The 20,469-nt window shown below is 46.7% G+C and overlaps 1 protein-coding gene across 1 annotated transcript; it reads right to left on the bottom strand.

The window, feature by feature from the left end:
• Window positions 1-1,320: 1,320 nt before the first annotated feature.
• Window positions 1,321-19,386, bottom strand: ZDHHC8 (zDHHC palmitoyltransferase 8). Its single transcript, XM_081971923.1, has 10 exons — window positions 19,268-19,386; window positions 18,258-18,415; window positions 15,342-15,514; window positions 14,868-14,970; window positions 13,570-13,661; window positions 11,974-12,106; window positions 10,081-10,186; window positions 8,738-8,847; window positions 6,221-7,254; window positions 1,321-4,140 (listed from the first exon to the last, which is right to left on the bottom strand). The coding sequence occupies exons 1-10, from the start codon at window positions 19,302-19,304 to the stop codon at window positions 3,960-3,962; spliced, it is 2,127 nt and encodes a 708-aa protein (XP_081828049.1). The 5' UTR covers window positions 19,305-19,386; the 3' UTR covers window positions 1,321-3,959.
• Window positions 19,387-20,469: the final 1,083 nt, after the last annotated feature.

Below are 20,469 nucleotides of genomic sequence, written 5' to 3'. Positions count from 1 at the left end.
CTGTGTCTATGTATGTGCTGGCTTTAAACTATCCGCCCTTTTGCTTTGATTTCAAAGGCCCTACAGAAACATCCATGTGCTTATCTGATCGTAGCCTTATTCATACCCCAAACCAGGCAGGCACATTTCTTGTGGTAGTGAGGCTTTGCAAATTTCTGCCCATGTTCCTTAATTGCTTCCCGCCCCCTCCCCTAAAATGGCTTGGGAACTTTTTAAAAGGTGCATTCATTTCAAACCGTCTTTCTTTTTAGCAGTTCATTGCCTGCACTTGGTCCCTGTTTAACGGGAGAATTTACAGAATTACAGAGTTGTCATTTACGGAATTACACCCCCCTGGATGAAAAAGTGAGAAACATCAAATGCCACAGATTTATCACGGACACAGGAAAAGAATGGATGTGACTCACTGCTCAAGGAGTGAGTAAACAAGAAGTAAACAGGCTTCATACTCTCTGTAAAATCTCACCCCAAAAGAACATAGCTACAACCAAGCCACACAACAATGGATGGATGCAGAGGTGGTACTCAGACGGTTCTCTCCGGTTTGAGAGAACCGGTAGCGGCGGCTGCAGGAGACTCTGCCCGCCCACCCCAACGTAATGTGCGTGCACTGCGCATGCGCAGAGGAGGTACGTGCGCTCACATTTGCAAAGCAGTAGGGAAACTAAATGAATGCCACCTCTGGGTGAATGGGAGAAACACCTCCCACCGTTGGGAAGCTTACCGTAAATCAAGGAAGCAAACTAAAACATTACAAAAGCTTGCAAAGTCCGAAATGAGCCCGCGAATTTAAAAATAAATCCAAAAGTTGACCTGAAATAATATCTTCAACTAGAATTCCCTGAAAATCTTTTTTAATCACCTTGGAGTGCCATCCCTGGAGTGGTGATAATGTAATTATTTTGGAGGTGGCAGCATTGGTTATTATTCACTGGGGAATTTGGAATGCATGTTTGTTGGTTTTTCACTCTGTGTAACTACACAGGGTCCTCGACATACGACCATCATTGAGCCCCCCTTCCCAACTTTTGTCTCCAAGCGAGACTGTTGTTAAGTTTTACCCTCGTTTTACAACCTTTCTTGCCACGGTTGTTAAGTGAACCACTGCAGTCGTTAAGTTAGCAACACGGTTGTTAAGAGAATTTGGCTTCCCCATTGACCTGGCTTATCATAACCTCAGGACGCTGTGACCGTCATAAATGTGAACCGGGTTGCCAAGCGTCTGAATTTGGGCCAGATGACCTTAGGGATGCCAAACGGTTAGGGTTAGGGTCTCATAACCAGCCCTTATTTGTGAAAAATGGGCGTGCTGCTTTTCCCCCCCAGTGCCGTTGTAACTTTGAATGAGCCCTTAAAGAACTGTCATAAGTTGAGGACTACAGGTAAACATTTTGAGGATTATTAAATGCTAAATAATTGATGCTGGAGAGTCAGTGCTGGTCAGAATCTATCGGAGAGAGATCTACGGTTCTCAATTCTTAAAATGTTTTGCTTAGCGTGGAGGAGAGAGACGTAAGCATTTGATTCCCTGCTCTGATTCTCCCAGGACAGGTGTCGGCAATCTTAAACACTCAATGAGCCGTAAAGGTCCTAACCAGACGCTCTCCGTTCAGTTCTGGAGCTGACTGGAAGTCCGGTTCCCCCACCATAGAGTCTCCTCCTAGTGTGGCATCTTTTTTCCCCCTGTCGATCGGAAGTCCGCTTCCCCCATCATAGAGTCTCCTCCTAGCGCGGTGTCCTTTTTCCACTACCGGTCCTAACCGAAAGCCCTATCTTGTGGAGCAGACTGGCGACAGGGGGCCGCAGCAGAGGGGTGAAAGAGCCACATGCAGCTCCAGAGCCACAGATTGTTGCTGATCCCTGTCCCAGGAGAACATTTTCTCTCTTTCCTGAACAAACCACAACTCGTGTCCAAATGATTGTAACTACAATGTTTGCACTAAGGAATCCATTCCCTCCCTGCCTTCCTAGCTCTTCCGTGCTACATACACACATACACACACACCAAATTTGGCAAAAAAAGGGCAAAGAAATCTCCCCAACAACCCCAAACTCACAACATTTTTAACATCATGATTTTTTGCAGCATTCAATCTTGAAAGGCAATCACCCAACTTTATATATATGTATATTCTTTATATATATATATATAAAGAATTATTTAAGGCCATTATGCTAAGTATCGGCATTCTAAATATACTACTTCTATTTTCTGCTTGTTGTCTAAACTGAAACAGGAGATTAATTTACACCGAAGGGGAGAGGCAGAACGAGGAAGGGAAGACTTCCTAATTTCGAGGAAAAATATTTAAGAATTTTTGTAAACAAGTTTTTATAGAGCACTTTTCTTTCACAAATTCTCTTCCAGATCGACTCTTTAAATCCTAGCGATCAGCGGTCTTGCTGTCTTCCCTGGATATTCATTTTTTGTCCATCTTCAAACAGGCCACCCAGGTCTCTCCTGCAGGCGTGCGTTCAGCTGACCCACACACACACAATCACACATGCGCACGCATACAGACGGACACACATCGCAAAATTCAACAGGTCAAAGCAATACCTTGTGCCGAGATTATACACGCTGCACCAGTGCAAGACAATTGAACATCATTTCACAGCCCCCAGGAGCAGGAGAGTTGGAAGGAGTATATGGCTGTTTTAAAATCATAAGTTACCTTCTCATATATTTTGATTTTTTCCTCCTTCAAAAGCAGGACAGGGTTATTGGTAATGTTTGTCAAACCCACCTAGAATTGTCCAAAGGAGGGGGGGGATGGAAGTCCCTTATTTGCGCAACTCTTCATGGGCTCATGATAGTTTTCAGATACTTCAACAGATGGTAAGAAGATGGCTAGAAAATTGTCCCAATTCTTGGCCCAAAGGATGGCATCTAACAGACTGAACAACACTCAGAGGCCCAGTGGTATCCATTAACCTTCCTTCGGTAGATCTGATTCCTTGTGCATGAATTTCCCACTCATCCTAACAGGAAGAAGATGTATGTTGGACCCAAAGCATGGATGCACAAACCTGATTCCCTCTGGCCACCCCTGAAATGAATTAAGAAGACCAGCACAGATAAGGAGACTATAAATTAGGTAGCACTTGCTAGCCTCAAAACACAGGTCTTCTGAAATTTGTATAGATCACATATGGGCTGAAAAGAGAACACCAGAAAATTGTTGGGTTCCGTCACTTCTTCCTCATGAGTTCCATCACTTCTTCCTCATGAGTTCCATCATGTCTTTCTTATAAGTTCCATCACTTTTTCCTCATGAGTTCCATCACTTCTTCCTCATGAGTTCCATCACTTTTTCCTCATGAGTTCCACCACTTTTTCCTCATGAGGTCCATCACTTTTTCCTCATGAGGTCCATCACTTTTTCCTCATGAGGTCCATCACTTTTTCCTCATGAGTTCATCACCTCTTCCTCATGAGTTCCATCACCTCTTCCTCATGAGTTCCATCACCTCTTCCTCATGAGTTCTATCACCTCTTCCTCATGAGTTCCTTCACTTCTTCATCTTGGCCTTCAACCAGCCTGGAGGTTGCTTGAAGCGGGGATGGAGGTGAAAGCAACAAGGTCTAAGGACAGGATGGGATGGACAAAGACAAATGCACAACGTTTTTTTACCGTTGTTTGACACAGCGGGCGTTGTCGTCAATAGATGGGTCAGTTTGTCCAGGAAGTACCCAATGAGCTGTGCCAAATGCATCATCCTTTGAAGGACGAGCCTACAGCTGGCCTTGGCCGAGAGAGGGGGGACTTCCTCCGTGTTGCCTTTTCAAAATGGTTGGGGGAGGGAATCATAAGTCCAGCCATGAAGTAATACAGAGCAGGCACCATCAGTTGGCTTCCTCCTTCTCTTCCTGTTGGATCTTCATAGTGTATGTAGCTCCATAGATGGACCTGCAGGGGGTGTCTTCTTTCCCCATATTCCTACTCTTCTTTTTGTGTTTACACTGAAATTTCATACGTTGTTCCGCCCACCCCAGAGACTTTCTTAACGTTTGAGTGTCTCGCTGGACTCACGGGAGCTTGGACGCTAGACGTTGAGCCCATTCGACACTCGACTCTGGAAAGAACCTTTGGCTGTCCATTGATTTTACTGTGAGGGCTCTTCAGCGGGACGTCCTCTCTGTCGCCGGAAGAAAGAGAAGGTCCAAAAGTTAGTAGTCAGGAAAAAATAGGTAGCCTCTGACATCCAACCCCAATTGCAACCCCACATTTCTGCAAGGCAGCTGTTAAGTAAATCACACCCGGTTTTGTGAGTCTTTTTTTTTTTTGCTATGGTTGTTCAGCAAATCACTTGCGGTTGTTTAGCGCAAGTGGCTAGACTCTGCGCAGTAGCAGCGGGGATTTGTCGGAAACACGGGATTAATCCATCACAGCAATTTTACACAACTATCTGTGTTTCCCCCGATAATACTACCGGGTCTTATATTAATCTTTGCTCCAAAAGACGCATTAGGACTTATTTTCAGGGAAATACGGTACTAAATGCATCCGTCTGGCTGACGATCTTAACTGGGATTTATTTTTTCGGTAGGGCTTATATTATATGATTTGGGCCAATCACCAGGAGATAGTGAATTCTAGTTCCACCTTAGACATGAAAGCCGCCTGGGTGACTTTGAGTCAATCACCAGGAGATGGTGAGTTCTAGTCTTGCTTAGTTATGAAAACTGACTGGGTGACTTTGAGCCAATCACCAGGAGATGGTGAGTTCTAGTCTTGCTTAGTTATGAAAACTGACTGGATGACTTTGGGCCAATCACCAGGAGAGAGTGAATTCTAGTCCCACTTTAGGCATGAAAGCCGCCTGGGTGACTTTGAGCCAATCACCAGGAGATGGTGAGTTCTAGTCTTGCTTAGCTATGAAAACTGACTGGATGACTTTGGGCCAATCACCAGGAGAGAGTGAATTCTAGTCCATCCTTAGGCATGAAAGCCGCCTGGGTGACTTTGAGCCAATCACCAGGAGATGGTGAGTTCTAGTCTTGCTTAGTTATGAAAACTGCCTGGATGACTTTGGGCCAATCACCAGGAGACAGTGAATTCTAGTCCCACCTTAGGCATGAAACCCGCCTTGGTGACTTTGAGCCAATCACCAGGAGATGGTGAGTTCTAGTCTTCCTTAGTCCTGAAAAATCATGCTAGGCCTTATTTTCTGATTAGGTCTTATTTGGGGGGAATCATGCTAATGGAGCAAACCCTTTTGCATTAGTACTCTTTTGCATTTCAGTATTTAATGACTATGGACCATATGTTTAAGGACTGATATTGTAGATATTATAGTATAGTCAAATTGTTAAATGTGAGTTAACGAATGTTAAATTGTGAGTTTAACATCTGCAAGTTGACCACAATCTTACATGGGAAAAGACCCAAATACAAGACCCATGTATGCGCCTTCCAGGCAGGAAACCATTTTTGTGTTGCATTTATTTATTTATCAGCACAAATGCAACATATCTATATCTATATCTATCATCTATCTATCTAATTAAGCAACCCATTTCACCTACTCATTGGATCTCAGTGCTTAAATCTGAAACTTGATACTTAGGACTCGTAACCAGCCCTTATTTTACATGCAGTGTGCTTTGTAGTATGTTACTCTTAAATATTGGATGAGTCCAGGGAATTACAACTTATTTCTGAATAACAAATTAGCCTATAATCTAGTCACCGGCTACCAGCAATTTGGCAGTTCGAATCTCACCAGGCTCAAGGTTGACTCAGCCTTCCATCCTTCCGAGGTGGGTATAATGAGGACCCAGATTGTTGGGGGACAAGAGGCTGACTCTGTAAACCACTTAAAGAGGGCTATAAAAGCACTGTGAAGTGGTATATAAGTCTAAGTACTATTGCTCTTCCTTCCCTCCTTCCCTCCTTCCTTCTCCCCTCCCTTCCTCCCCGCACAGTGGTTAGAATGCAATATTGCAGGCTAATTCTCCTGACTGGCAGCTGCCAGCAGTTCGAGTCTGACCGGCTCAAGGTTGACTCAGCCTTCCCTCCTTCCAAGGTGGATTAAATGAGGACCCAGATTGTTGGGGGGCAAGAGGCTGACTCTGTAAACTGCTTAGAGAGGGCTGGAAAACACTGTGAAGTGATATGTAAGTCTAAGTGCTATTGCTATTAAAAATAACCCACAGATAGAACTCTGCACCCAGTTTTCTCACACACAACTGCAGCCGTGCTAGAACTCTCCATACCTCGCGGTGCCTATCGACTGGGCTTCCGCTAGCTCCATTGTGTTAACGAAGGAGACGGATTTCGCAGCCCCGTACGAGGGAGAGTGGGGGATCCCACTACTTGGAGACGAAGGAACTTGGTGGCTTGGCGATTTGTAGGAGCCGTTACTCATCCTGCCCTGCAGTGCCTGATGGGCTTGGATGTTGTTGTTGGCTAGGTCTGCTTGGAGAGAAGGTGTGGAAGTCCTTGACACTCGGGTCATAGCGCTGGAGAGGGAAGAAACGGACGTCTGCAAAGCCGGGTTGCGTGCGCTGAAGCTGCTGTGGGGCATCAAATTGTCTCTGGAGCCGTATCTCAGGACTAAGCTACGGGGATCGTCCGAGAGCAGGCTGACTTGCTGAAGGCTGTAAGAACTCGGGGTGTCGTACACCCCCGAATCAGCAAACACGGAGTCTGGGTGAGAGTGCAGGAGCTTCTCTCTCTCCTCCATCTCTTTCCTTTCTTGGATAGACGCCATAATGGTTTTCGACAAGTTGTCGTAGCGGACCGGGGAAGGGTCGCGAGGGTGCGGGGCTGGCCCACCGGGGCTAAAGTTCTGGGGAGACGGGCGCTGGAGTTCTCTTCCCCGCAGATGGCACATTTTGGCAGACAAATATGGTGAGTGGTATCCGACGGAGCCCACTGCCGCATGCGCGACGCACCGCTTCCCGGCCGGGGAAATGGGGTTGAGCAAACTGTCATAGGATAAGCTCCCGTTCCTGTTGGAGAGGGAATTGGGGGCAAAGATGCTTTTGTAGGGGGTCGAGGCCGCCCCTTCGGATTTCATGGGGTGGAGGGCCAGCTTTTCAGGGCCTCTCCGGACACCCGTTTTCAGGCTGAGGGATCTGGAGTTGGCGGCAAAAGAATCGGCTTGGAGCGGAGAAGACTGATAGGTCTTGTGAAGGGAACTCTTCCGGTAGTTGGGGAGCTCCATGCTGGGCTCAGATTGATAATCCAGGCTGCTGTCATTGTCATCGACCAGGGAGCTTTGCCGGAGTCCTTCCTGGAGGGAGATCTGGGAGAAAAGAAGGAAGGGTCAGTTGGAGCTGCTGTCGGCCCTGGTGGGCCAACCAGACAGGAAACACAACCAGATGGGCTAATTCGACTCTATTGTAAGGCTACCTTAATGGAATCTTGCAAGACTGAAAGTACAAATCTCTCACCGTCTCTTTTTTAGCCTGATAAGTTAGGGATGATCCTTTCTGAGTTTCTGTCTTTTCCCTTTATGTAGCTGCAGGCTATGTCATCTCTTATCCGATTATTCCCTAGGCAATTCTCCCATATTCCCAGATCATTCCCTCATACCACTACATCAGTGGAGACAAGATATTTCTTTCTCCCTCTCTCGCTCTCTGCCTCTGACTCTCTCTTTTGTCTGTGTGTTCTCTGACTCTGTCTCTTTCTTTCTCTCTCTGTCCCTGTCTCTCTGTTTTGTCTCTCTCTCTCTCTTTGTCTGACTTTTTCTCTCTTTTATCTCTGTCTGTGTCTCTCTTTCTCTTTCTCTCTGTCTCTGACTCTCTCTGTCTCTGCCTTTATCTCCTTTCTCTCTCTCTCTCTGGGGATCTGTCTGTCTCTCTCACTGTCTCTCTCTCTGTGTGTGTCTTTCTTTCTGTTTGTCTCTCTCTCTCTTTGTCTCTGACTCTCTTTTGTCTCTGTGTGTCACAGAGAGAGACACTCTTTCTCTTTCTCTCTGTCTCTGACTCTCTCTCTTTTGTCTCTCTCTGGGGATCTGTCTGTCTCTGTCTCTCTCACTGTCTCCCTCTTTCTCTGTCTTTCTTTCTGTTTGTCTCTCTCTCCATCTCTCTCTTTCTCTCTCTCTCTCTGTCTCAGCCTCTCTCTCTTTTATCTCTCTCTCTGGAGATCTGTCTCTCTCTCTCTCTCTCTCTCTCTCTCTCTCTCTCTCTGCCTTTCTTTCTGTTTGTCTCTCTCTCTCTTTGTCTCTGACTCTCTCTCTTTTGTCTCTGTATGTCGGTCTTTCTCTTTCTCTCTCTCTCTGACTGTCTCTCTCTTTTCTCTCTCTCTCTCTCTGGGGATATCTCTCTCTCTCTCTTTCTGTCTGTCTCTTTCTCTGTCTCTATCTCTGTCTCTCTGTCTCTCTCTCTCTCACTCATCCAAGGAACAAATCCTTGAAAAAAAGATTAATGAGCCAGTATATAGCTTTCTTAAAAAGGCCTTTTTATTGGTGCTGTAGCTTCATTGTTCAAAATGGCAAAGAACGATGGTTAAAGGTTTGCTTCTGGAGAGGAAAAGGAGTAATAACCATAGCATAGCATAGCACAGCACAAAAAAACACAACACAACATCCCTTTCAGACACATTATGTAAAAACCTGGTTGAGAAACAATGTCCGATCTGCTACCATTCCACTCTAATTTTTTAATTTTGACCCCAGGAAGAGGCAATTTCGTAGGCAGAAAATATGGCAAGTTGGTTTGAAGTTGGCCATTTTGTTTCGTTCGGTCAAACCTGAGATTCAGCCTGCCACCATGCCATCTTACCTGCTCAGGTGTTCCATGGTAGTGGACTTTAGAGTTATTGCTGAAAGCAGGGCGATATTTGTACATGGCAGGTGTGGAAGGGCTGATCAGTTTGGGCGAAAGGCTGCTCTCTAGAAAACAAAAGAGAAAACAAGCCATGGTTTATGGCACGCCCAAACCACAATTGCATTTCACATAACCTATATCATATAAACGGCTTGCTTACGGCTTAGCAAACTCTGTAAATCCAGCTGCCGAATTTTTCAAATCTTAGCTTATGGCTTTGGGCAGGGGCCAGCCACCTGTGGCTCCGGAGCCACATGCGGCTCTTTCATCCCTCTGCTGCGGCTCCCTGTCGCCAGTCAGCACCACAATTTTGAAAGGAGCTTCCAGTTTGGTGGGGGGGGGGAGCAGGGCACTCCAGGAGGAGGACTCTATGGCAAGGGGGTGGGGTTTTCTGGTCAGCTCCACAATTGATAGGGCTTTCGGTTAGGACAGGTAGAGGAGAAAGGACGCTGCGCCTGGAGGAGACTCTATGGTGGGGGAAACTGGACTTCCGGTCAGCAGAGGGAAAAGGATGTCATGCTAGGAGGAGACTCTATGGTGGGGGAAACTGGACTTCCGGTCAGCAGAGGAAAAAGGATGTCATGCTAGGAGGAGACTCTATGGTGGGGGGAACTGGACTTCCGGTCAGCAGAGGGAAAAGGGTGCCATGCTAGGAGGAGACTGTAATGGTGGGGGAACCGGACTTCCGGTCAGCAGAGGAAAAATGATGCCATGCTAGGAGGAGACTCTATGGTGGGGGGAACTGGACTTCCGGTCAGCAGAGGAAAAATGATGCCATGCTAGGAGGAGATTCTATGGTGGGGGGAACCGGACTTCCGGTCAGCAGAGGAAAAAAAAAATGCCATGCTAGGAGGAGACTCTATGGTGGGGGAACCGGACTTCCGGTCAGCAGAGGAAAAAGGATGCCATGCTAGGAGGAGACTCTATGGTGGGGGAACCGGACATCCGGTCAGCAGAGGAAAAATGATGCCATGCTAGGAGGAGATTCTATGGTGGGGGAACCAGACTTTCGATTGGCTCCAGAATTAAACAGGCGGGGGCTTCCGGTTAGGACCTTTGTGGCTCTTTGAGTGGTTTAAGGTTGCCGACCCCTGGCTTAGGGTGTTATACGGACCCAGTTAATGATGGCTTAGTCAGTAAACCATAGTTCAACAAACTATGGCTTAGTTTCTATGAATCCAGTAGTTTCTGCATCAGAGGCTCAAGCCGCCGTGATTTTTTCGCCAGAAAGAACGTTTTTAAAAGAGGAAAATCCATACGTTCGCTTGATTTAAAAAATAAAAGATCAAATCTTGTACCTTCGGTGCTTCCCAGTTCGCTGTATTTACTGGAATCCCCCTTGGTTGGAAGTGGAGGCTGCATATCCATGGTATTTTCATCCAGGGCTTCTAGACTAATTTTAGACTGAAAACAATCACAAAACAAAGTTAAGCGTTGCCCAGCGGTCTATCCTAACCCTTAAATCATGCTTCCCCTCCCCTCCCCAGATGTCTCTACACATTGTGCAGGGTAATAGCTGCCTTCACACATTGTGTTAAACTGCAGCATTGTTTGTTCCATTTGAGTTTAGCCAGCGTATGAAAACAGCCACATCTGTTTTGCTCATCCTGGTTGATGGCTTCCTACGTTGTGTGAACCCATCCAGTTGAGATTTATTCAACAAACCACGGTGTCAGGCCTGCGGTCATATTCCTTTTAGGATCTTTGGCCTGCCACACTCTCTCTATTATTTTACTATGCTGTTTCATTAGAGTGGGGAATTGGGAGGACGGAATAGTAAGGAGTAGAATGTGTTGTTGTCCAAATAAAACATTCCTTTCTAGAAGCCCAAGGTCATCCTTTGTCTCTGCACCTGACCAGAACTAGATGGGTGGAAATGCCAGCGTGGCAGTGGAAGATTGGACCATGGGATGGATTTGTAGGTGTGGGGGCAAGATCATGAACTTTCAACTGGATGGAAACCCCAGGAAGTTTTCAGATTCGGGTTTTCCACAGTTTGTGCCAACATGTCTCTCTTAATAAATTGGAACTTTGAGCAATACTTTGCCTTGGACTCTGATTTAATTCTGGATGATATTTGAGACACTGACACACGGTTAAACAAAGCATTGGTTAATGTAGTCTAAAGATGTTTTGCTAGGAGCCAGTTTGGTCTAAGTGGGTAAAGCATCAAGCTAGAAGCCAGACCATGAGTTCTAATCCTGCCTTAGTGATGAAAGCCAACTGGATGACTTTGAGCCAATCACCAGAAGACTGGGAGTTCTAGTCCCGCTTTAGGCATGAAAGACAGCTGGGTGACTTTGGGCTAATCACCAGGAGATGGTGAGATCTAGTCTTGCTTAGTTATGAAAACTGACTGGGTGATTTTGGGCCAATAATTGGGAGACTGGGAGTTTTAGTCTTGCCTTAGGCATGAAAGATGGCTGAATGACTTTGGGCCAATCACCGGGAGACTGAAAGTTCTAGTTTCACCTTAGGCATGAAAGCCAACTGGGTGACTTTAGGCCAATCCCCAGGAGATGGTGAGTTCTAATCTTGCTTTGTCGTGAAAGCCGACTGGGTGACTTTGGGCCAATCACCAGGAGACTGGAAGTTCTAGTTTCACCTTAGGCATGAAAGGCAACTGGGTGACTTTAGGCCAATCCCCAGGAGATGGTGAGTTCTAATCTTGCTTTGTCGTGAAAGCCGAACTGGGTGACTTTGGGCCGATCACCAGGAGACTGGGAGTTCTAGTCCCGCCTTAGCCATGAAAGCCGGCTAGATGACCTTGGCCCAATCCCTCTCTCTCAACCCACCTGACCTCACAGGGTGATTGTTGTGGGGAACATAGGAGAAGGAAGAAGTATTATGTATGTTGGGCACCTTGAGCTATTTATAAAATTGATAAAAGGCAGGATACAAAGAAATAAATATAAATAATTACACAAATTATTGTATGCCTAGAATTTTTGCTTTGCAGGGATGGAAACCTGAAATAAGTGACTAACTTGCTAGACCATAATTTAGCTTGTCTGGCTTTGGCCCAACATGCTAGTGAAAGTTATTTATATTCGTATTCATAAAAGCATGTTTTATGAATTCAGCCCAACGTGGGTAAGTTTTATGGAACTCTTCCACCAGGAAAACATGGAAACAGATCTCTCTATATGGGTGGATCGCAGGTAGAAGATAGCTCTTAAGGAATGCCTCACCTTGCTCTGGTTGAGGTTGGCTTGAACACCATTGTCACTTATTTTGACGGTGATCTGTCGCTCCTTTAGTTCCGGCCTCAGGAAAGGCGGCTTCATGCTTATCATCTCCTTCTTCTTGGGATCCACCATGTACCTGCAAGACCACGGGATCTTGAAACGGGTGGTTTTCATGAAAAGATACCCCTTCATGAGGGCTGCAGACCCTCAGTGTCTCGGGTGAAGGTCTACAAGTGGCTTACGCAAAGGAACAATGAATGAGCAACTAAGAGAGGAGGTTAAGAGGTGCTTATAAAGAAATAAATATATATAGCAGCAAAACGAATCATCTACAAAGAGGGATCAACTGGAAAAACAACAACGCCATTTTGGTGTGAAAGGCCACGGGCAAAGGCTTCGTGGTGGATGAAGTCATGTGATAGTAGTGTCTACAATTTCCTGCGTTAGATGAGGAGAGCACATCTTTCTCCTTCTGCCCTGGCGACTTTTGACCGAGAGAGCATTTTAACAAACTGCACCACTGTTTGGTTTGGTGGCAGCAGTGCCTCAGATAGAAAGTCCCTACAGAGAGGGATAAGGACAGCAGAGAAGATCAAAGCATTGGTAGAGGCCCCACACATTCACTTTAGGGTCTGTTTCTGTTGCTCCCCTCCGGGAGGAGGTTTCGAAATATTTCTAGCGAGACTACCAGATTCTGTAACAGCTTTGTTCCTTATGCTATCCGTCTGGTAAACTCACAAGATTTGTTTTGCTCGCCATGTACATGTCTACATCCAAACTAGACTGTGTTGTTTCTCTGTGTCATATAACTCATGTGGGTATATACGTATGGATGTATAGATTTATTTATTTATTTATTTATTTAGTCATGTAGTGAATATTGGAGGTGATGACCTTTTGAGAGCTGTTGCATGGAAATTTCATTTTAATATATGCCGATTAGTGTACATTCAAAGTGACAATAAAGTTGTTCTATTCTATTCTATTCTATTCTATTCTATTCTATTCTACTCTACTCTACTCTTCTACTCTACTCTACGCTACTCTTCTACTCTACTCTACTCTTCTACTCTACTCTTCTCTTCCATAATCTCTCTCCTCTCCTCTCCCCTCCCCTCGCCTCCTCCTCCTCTCCTCCCTTCCCCTACCTTCCATTCCACATTTCCTAGGCTAGTTCTAGTCTAATCTAGTCTTTATAGTCTAGACTAGCGTAATTCAGTCCAGTCTATTCTATTCTATTCTCTTATTCTTATTTTTATTCTTATTCTTATCCTAATTTTTATTCTTATTCTTATTCTATTTCTTATTCTGTTCTTACTCTACTCTACTCTACTCTACTACTCTACTCTACTCTTCTACTCTACTCTACTCTTCTACTCTACTCTACTCTACTCTACTCTACTCTATTCTTCTACTCTACTCTACTCTACTCTACGTTTACACACCAAGGGGTTAACATCTGCATCTATCATTTGTACAGTTTCAAAATATAATCAATAAATCAGTGAGGACCAGCTTGTCCAGTCCCCAAGCTCTCATCCCCACAAACCCAGCATTGGGGTTAATGATCAATCTTCGGTGCTTCTCCTTAGATCTCACCTAGGAGCCAGGGGGCTACAGAGGACATGTTCCACGTTCCCACAGCATCCTTGAGTAAAAGGATTGACTCCTCCACGGAACTTACCCGTTACCTGGAATTAAAAACAAGGAGGGCAGTTTGAAAAAGGGAGAGCTGAGAAAGACCTTGGGAGGTGGAGGGAGGAGAGATGCTGCCTATGGAACCATCAGATAAGAGGCAGCATAGCCCACAGCTGGATAGCGGATGGGGCAAGAGACTCAGAAGGGACCCTCCCTAATTTCTTGGGCTTGGGAACGAGGGGAGGAGGGGGAGAGGATTGTACGGGTATTTCTAGACTTATGACTACAATGGAACCCGAAATTTCTGTTGTTAAGCGAGACAGTTGTTCAGTGAGTCTTGACCCGTGTTACGACTTTTCTTGCTACAGTTGCTAAGTGGATCACTGCAACTTCATTTAATGATAATTTAGTGAAAAAGGTAACCTATGACCATGTTTCACACTTACGACCGTTGTAGCATCCCCATGGTCGCATGACCAAAATTCAGACGCTTGGTCACTCACTCACATTTATGACAGTTCCAGTGCCCCGGGATCGTATGATCCCCTTTTGCGACCTTCTGGCAAACAATGTGAACGGGGAAGCTAGAATTCGCTGAACAATCGTGTGACTGACGTAAGAATCGCAACGATTCACTTAACAAATGTGGCAAAGAAAAGTCGTAAAATGGGGCCAAAACTCACTTAACAAATGTCACACTTTAGCCACAGAAATTTTGGGCTCAATTGTGATCAGAATTCAAAGACAGAGACCCAGTGGCTCAGTGGCTAAGACACTGAGCTTGTCGATCAGAAAGCTCGGCAGTTCGGCAGTTCGAATCCCTAGCGCCACAAAATGGAGGGAGCTCCCGTGACTTGTCGCAGCTTCCGCCAACCTAGCAGTTTGAAAGCACGTAAAAAATGCAAGTAGAAAAATAGGGGCCACCTTTGATGGGAAGGGAACAGCGTTCCATGCGCCTTAGGCATTGAGTCATGCCGGCCAGATAACCACGGAGACATCTTTGAACAGCGCTGGCTCTTTGGCTTTGAAACGGAGATGAGCACCGCCCCCTAGAGTCGGGAACGACTAGCACATATGCACGATGGAAACCTTTACCTTTTGAACTCAAGGGCTACTTGTAAGTAATAAATTGACAACCCGTGGTTTTTAATCAATTGTGGTTGTACGTTGAGGACTATAGGTATGGCCAACTGCTCTGGTGGTGCAAGGAATAGCAAATAATCCCAGGAGTAATAGGATAGATAGAAAAGCCGTCTTACCTGCTCGTTGGTTGTGCGTCCTCGGGCCACCAAAACAATGTGGAAAGCAGTCAAGCCAACCACTGGGATGAAGAATAGCCCAGCGATACACATGACTGTCATTCTGGATGCTGACGTTAAGGAAACCCTGAAAATTATTGTCCCATTTGGCACGGGATTACGGTAGAAAGAATCACTTTCCTGTTGACCCGAGCCTCAATTGGCCGGGTTGAACCCGAGAGAATCAGAGGTGGATATTCAGCAGGTTCTGACAGATTCTGGAGAACCGGTAGTGAAAATGTTGAGTAGTTCGGAGAACAGGCAAATACCACTTCTGGCTGGCCTCGCCCCCATCTATTCTCTGCCTCCCGAGTCCCAGCTGATCGGGAGGGAATGGAGATTCTACAGTATCCTTCCCCTGCCATGCCCACCAAGCCACACCCACCAAGCCAAAAAGGAATCCCACCACTGGAGAAGACCCCAAAAGGAGGATACGTAACGGCGGTGTGGGCCACACCCACTTTCTCAGCATGATGTAAGACATAGATAAGCCCGAAGGTGAATACGCCGACCATGTGGGCACTTAAAGACAGCAAGAAGAGGAAAAAATAGCGGTAGTTTCGTCTTCCGATACAGTTATTAACCCAAGGGCAGTGATGATCAAAATCCTGGTGAAACAACAGGAGAGACAGTGTCACAATGCAGGCATAACTTGGTGTACACATGAATAATGAGAAACATAATAATAACAATCACAACAACACTATCAACCTGTCGGGCCTCCAAGAACCGAGAAAGACACATGGAGTTACTTCTGAGCAAAGTCCTTTGTTGTTCCTCATCTATAGACAGAATCTTGCCAAACTAAAGCAGCTATCAAATTGTCAGGCAGAGCGAGAGAGAGACAGAGAGAGAGACAGAGAAAGACAGACAGACAGAAAGACAAAGACAGAGAGAGACAGAGACAGACAGACAGACAGAGAGAAAGAGAGAGAAAAGAGAGAAAGACAGAGAGAGGGAGAAAGAGAGAGAGAGACGCAGAGAGAGAGAGAGAGAAAGACAGAGAGACAGAGAGAAAGACAGAGACAGAGGGAGAAAGACAGAGAGAGAGAGAGAGAGAGAGAGAAAGACAAAGAGAGAGAGAGACAGAGAGAGAGACAAAGAGAGAGAGAAAGACAGAGACAGACAGAAAGACAAAGACAGAGAGAGACAGAGAGAGACAGAGAGAAAGAAAGACAGAGACAGACAGAAAGACAAAGACAGAGAGAGACAGAGAGAGAGAGAGAAAGAGAGAGAGAGAGAAAAGAGAAAGACAGAGAGAGGGAGGGAGAGAGAGAGAAGCAGAGAGAGAGAGACAGAGAGAGAGAAAGACAGAGAGAGACAGAGAGAAAGACAGAGAGAGACAGACACAGAGAAAGAGAGAGACACACACAGAGAGAGAAAGACAGAGAAAGAGGGAGAAAGAGAGAAAGGAGGGCAGACACACACACACAGACACAAACAGAAAGACAGAAATACAGAGACAGAGAGAGACAGAGAGAAAGAGGGAGATAGAGAAAGACAGAGATAGAGGGATAAAGAGAGAGAGAGAGAGAAAGACAGAGAAAGACAGAAAGACAGAGAAAGACAGAGAGAGGGGGGGATTTAAGGGATATTTGTGTGACAAAGACAAAGAGGATTTCCTGGCAATAAACCGCCTGCTCAATAAAACACTACGACTACCATGACATAAAATCCTATTGTCTTCTCAGCCAATAAATTCTCCTCGCTAACCTTCACCCCAGCCATCCCTCTAATGAAGAGGAATGCGTTTTATGTTCTGCTCCGGCTGACTCCTTTTAATGAATTTCTCTGCCCGGAGTTGATTCTCATCTCCTTTTTTTTTCAACTGCACAACCGACGACGTCAGAAAACGGTTTCCAAAGACTGCCAAGGGGGGTCAACGGGGTCTGGCAGGGGGAAAGAAACTTAGAAGGTGCCAGGTATAGAAAAAGGGAAGAAGTACCTCGCTTAAGAATAAGATATTTGTGCGTTTGCAGCCGAGATCACTATGGTCTGGCTTTGTTCCGTGTCATAAATATCCGTCGAGTAGAATGAAGGCATCTAATTTAACATAGCAGAACAGAGAATCCTAGACCATCTCATTTGTCTCTCGAGAATCTTTATGCGGGTCAAGAAGCAACAGTGAGAAATGGACACGGAACCACTCAAAATCGGGAAAGGAGTCCGGCAAGGCTGTTATACCACTGATGGTGAACCTTTTGGGCACTGAGTGCGCGGCAACGAGTGCCAAAAGGGGAGCACTTTGCATCTGCGCAAGCGATTTGCGTGCGAGCACTTTGCACGTCTGGGCCGGGACCAGGAAGAGGAGCTGCACAGGGGGCACACACGCACCAGAAAACGAATTCCTGGTTTCTGGCACGGCCCAGCAAGTCTTCTGGTTACTGCCGCGCGTGTGAATGCGCCGATCAGCTGCATGCTCACACCAGAAAACAGAAGAGGAGCTCTTCCGGTTTCTGGTACTGCCACACGCACAAAAGCCAGCTGATCGCCGCGTGCACTCGCGCGTCAGAAACCCGGAAGAGGAATGGGCGATGCCACACACGCCGGGCAACATGACTCCGCATGCCACTTCCGGCACACATGCTATAGGTTCGCAATCATGGCTGTGTACTGTCGCCTGCCTATTGAACTTATATGCAGAGCACATCATGAGAAAGGGGGAGCAAGTTGAATCAAAAGTTGGAATTAAGATTGAGAAATATCAACAAGCTCAGATAGGCGGATGACGCCACTCTAATGGCAGAAAGTGAGGAGGAACTAAAGAGCCTCTTGATGCAGGTGAAGGAGGAGAGCGCAAAAGCTGGCTTGAAAGTCAACATTAAGAAAACTAAGATCGTGGCATCCGACCCTCTCGATTCCTGGCAAATAGATGGAGAAGAAATGGAGGTCGGGACAGATTTTATTTTCCTGGGCTCCAAGATCACCCCAGATGGGGACTGGAGCCAAGAAATTAGAAGACTCTTGCTCCTGGGGAGGAAAGCTATGGCAAATTTAGACAGCAGACTAAAAAGCAGAGACATCAGCCTGCCAACAAAAGCGCGTATAGCCAAGGCTTTGGTTTCCCCAGTTGCAATGGATGGCTGTGAAGGTTGGACCATAAGGAAGGCTGAGCGCCAAAGAATGGAGGCCTTTGAACTCTGGTGCTGGAGAAGACTCCCTTGGACTGCAAGGCGATTAAAGGCAAGGAGGGTTGGACTAAATGACCTCCAAGGTCCCTTCAACTCTGTTAATCTGTTGAATTGATATTGCCTTTACTATAAAGTGAATAACTCAAGGGATCGTGTGGAGCTATATTTCTACGGCAAGTTTACAACTCTGCCCGTACAGGAAAATCAGGCTCGTCCTTACCTCAACGCAGTTGTCGCAAACGCTGCAGTGGGAGCAACGCGGAGGGCGGTAGAAGTGGCAGGTGGCGCACCATTTCATCCGAACTTGGATGCCTTTGATCTCCACGTTCTTATAGAGCGGAGCTCGGAAGTCGTCATCTTTATCCTCGTCTTCGTCGGCTGCTCGGGAGGGTCGGAGGACACAAAGAAACAGTTCAATGAGGCACAACGAAAATGTGCTCTCGAGCTCCGTTTTCGGCTTCAATGGCCTCCTGCAACCCCCTGCCAGCGAAAACGGGCTCTCGAGCTCCGTTTTCGGCTTCAATGGCCTCCTGCAACCCCCTGCCAGCAAAAACAGGCTCTCGAGCTCTGTTTTAGGCTGTAATGGCCTCCTGCAACCCCCTGCCAGCGAAAACAGGCTCTCGAGCTCCGTTTTCGGCTTCAATGGCCTCCTGCAATCCCCTGCCAGTGAAAACAGGCTCTCGAGCTCCGTTTTCGGCTTCAATGGCCTCCTGCAACCCCCTGCCAGCGAAAACGGGCTCTCGAGCTCCGTTTTCGGCTTCAATGGCCTCCTGCAACCCCCTGCCAGCGAAAACGGGCTCTCGAGCTCCGTTTTCGGCTTCAATGGCCTCCTGCAACCCCCTGCCAGCGAAAACGGGCTCTCGAGCTCCGTTTTCGCTGGCAGAGGCACCACGGGCTGGTCGTTCTCTGTTTCCAGGGTAGCTCCGCAGGGCAGATCTAAGCACCTCATGGGTCGGATCTGGCCCCTGGGCCTTGACCTTGACACCCATGGCCTAGCCACAAAGAAAGTTCAACCTCTCTTGAGGCTGTTGACCCTTATCTAAATCTTAGCAGATTAGCTGAGAAGATTCCTGTGTGTAGGCTTTTAGCAATGAAATAGTTTATCGTGTGGATCCTGTTCCTTCTCACACCTGAGGTTTCTACAACCTCATCAGCCTTTCCAAGGGATTTTACAAGAAATGGTAGGATAGGCCTTCCTTCCTTTCCGCACTTCTGAAATTCCTGATTTACCTCGTGGGAAGACTCCTGGGTCCATAAACGTGGCCATGCTGAAGTTTGCAAGCACAAACAGGAATACGAGCCCATTGTAGAGTGGAACAGCTGGGGAGATGGCTCTGGTCAACCACGGGCACCTGGACGAAAGAAGCACAACAACACGAGAACGTTATTTGACAAATGCAACAGCTGACACTTTCTCACCCACTTTCTTAGAGGATGTTGTGGCCCACCCGGAGCTGGTGGCAAACTCAGACAGTGAGGAGGTTGGGGAGGAACCTGGGCCAGTCCTGGAGTCTGGGGAAGGCTCTGAGGAGGGCTCTGTGTCGGAGGCAGAGAGGGGGACCAGGGCCGTCTGACAGTTACCAGCTGCCTTCGGAGTCAGACATCAATGAAGCAGAAGAACAGCTGGACCCTGTTCCCTGTGTGCGCATGCGCAGAGCTGCCAGACGAAGGGAACAGCTAAAGAACAGGGGTGGGAATAAAGGCACAAGTGGATGGTAAATGGCCCCTCCCATAGGGAATAAAGAGGAGTGAAAGGGGAGTGGAGTTTGCAGGAGACAATTAGTTCACTTAATTAGTGTGAAGATTTGTTTGTGACTCTCAGAGACTCCTTCTCAAGTATTTTCTTGTACAGCGTTGCATTTTGTAAGATATCGGCCTGGCAGCTCTCCAAGCCTGATAAGGTCTGTGGTTGTAAATTCACCCTTGAAAGACTGTTTGCCGGGATTTTGCTGGATTTGAACAAGGGGAATTCACACGAGCTTCATAAAAAGGGGTTTTGTCGGGAACAAGGAGTTTGCTTCGTGATCTGGTGACGCCCGGGTCAAAACAGTGCCGCTCCCATGGTGCTAATTCCAGATCCAGGCCAGAAGGTAAAGAGGGGGATCGAAATGACAACCTCCATGAATTCCTCAACCAAGTTCAACATTTTGTGTGAATGCAGCCGTGGTAGAACATTCAAATGGGACAAGTGAAGCTTCACCAATACAAGCGACGGGGAAGATCAAAGCACCAACAGCCCTCGACTTACAACGGTGGTTTAAAGTTACAACAGTGAAAAAGGGACTTAAGACCACTTCTCACACTTATGACCATTGCATCCAAATTCAGGTGGAATTCAAATTATGATGGTTGCAGTGTCCTGGGGCCACGCGATTCCTCGTGCGACCTGTCAAGCAAAGTCGATTGGGGAACCCAGATTCCCTTAACAAGCG

The sequence above is a fragment of the Natrix helvetica genome (genome assembly GCF_964273705.1).
Source record: "Natrix helvetica genome assembly, contig: HAP1_SCAFFOLD_363, whole genome shotgun sequence".
Classification (NCBI taxonomy): domain Eukaryota; kingdom Metazoa; phylum Chordata; class Lepidosauria; order Squamata; family Natricidae; genus Natrix; species Natrix helvetica.
This window is presented reverse-complemented; position numbering and strand designations above follow the sequence as displayed.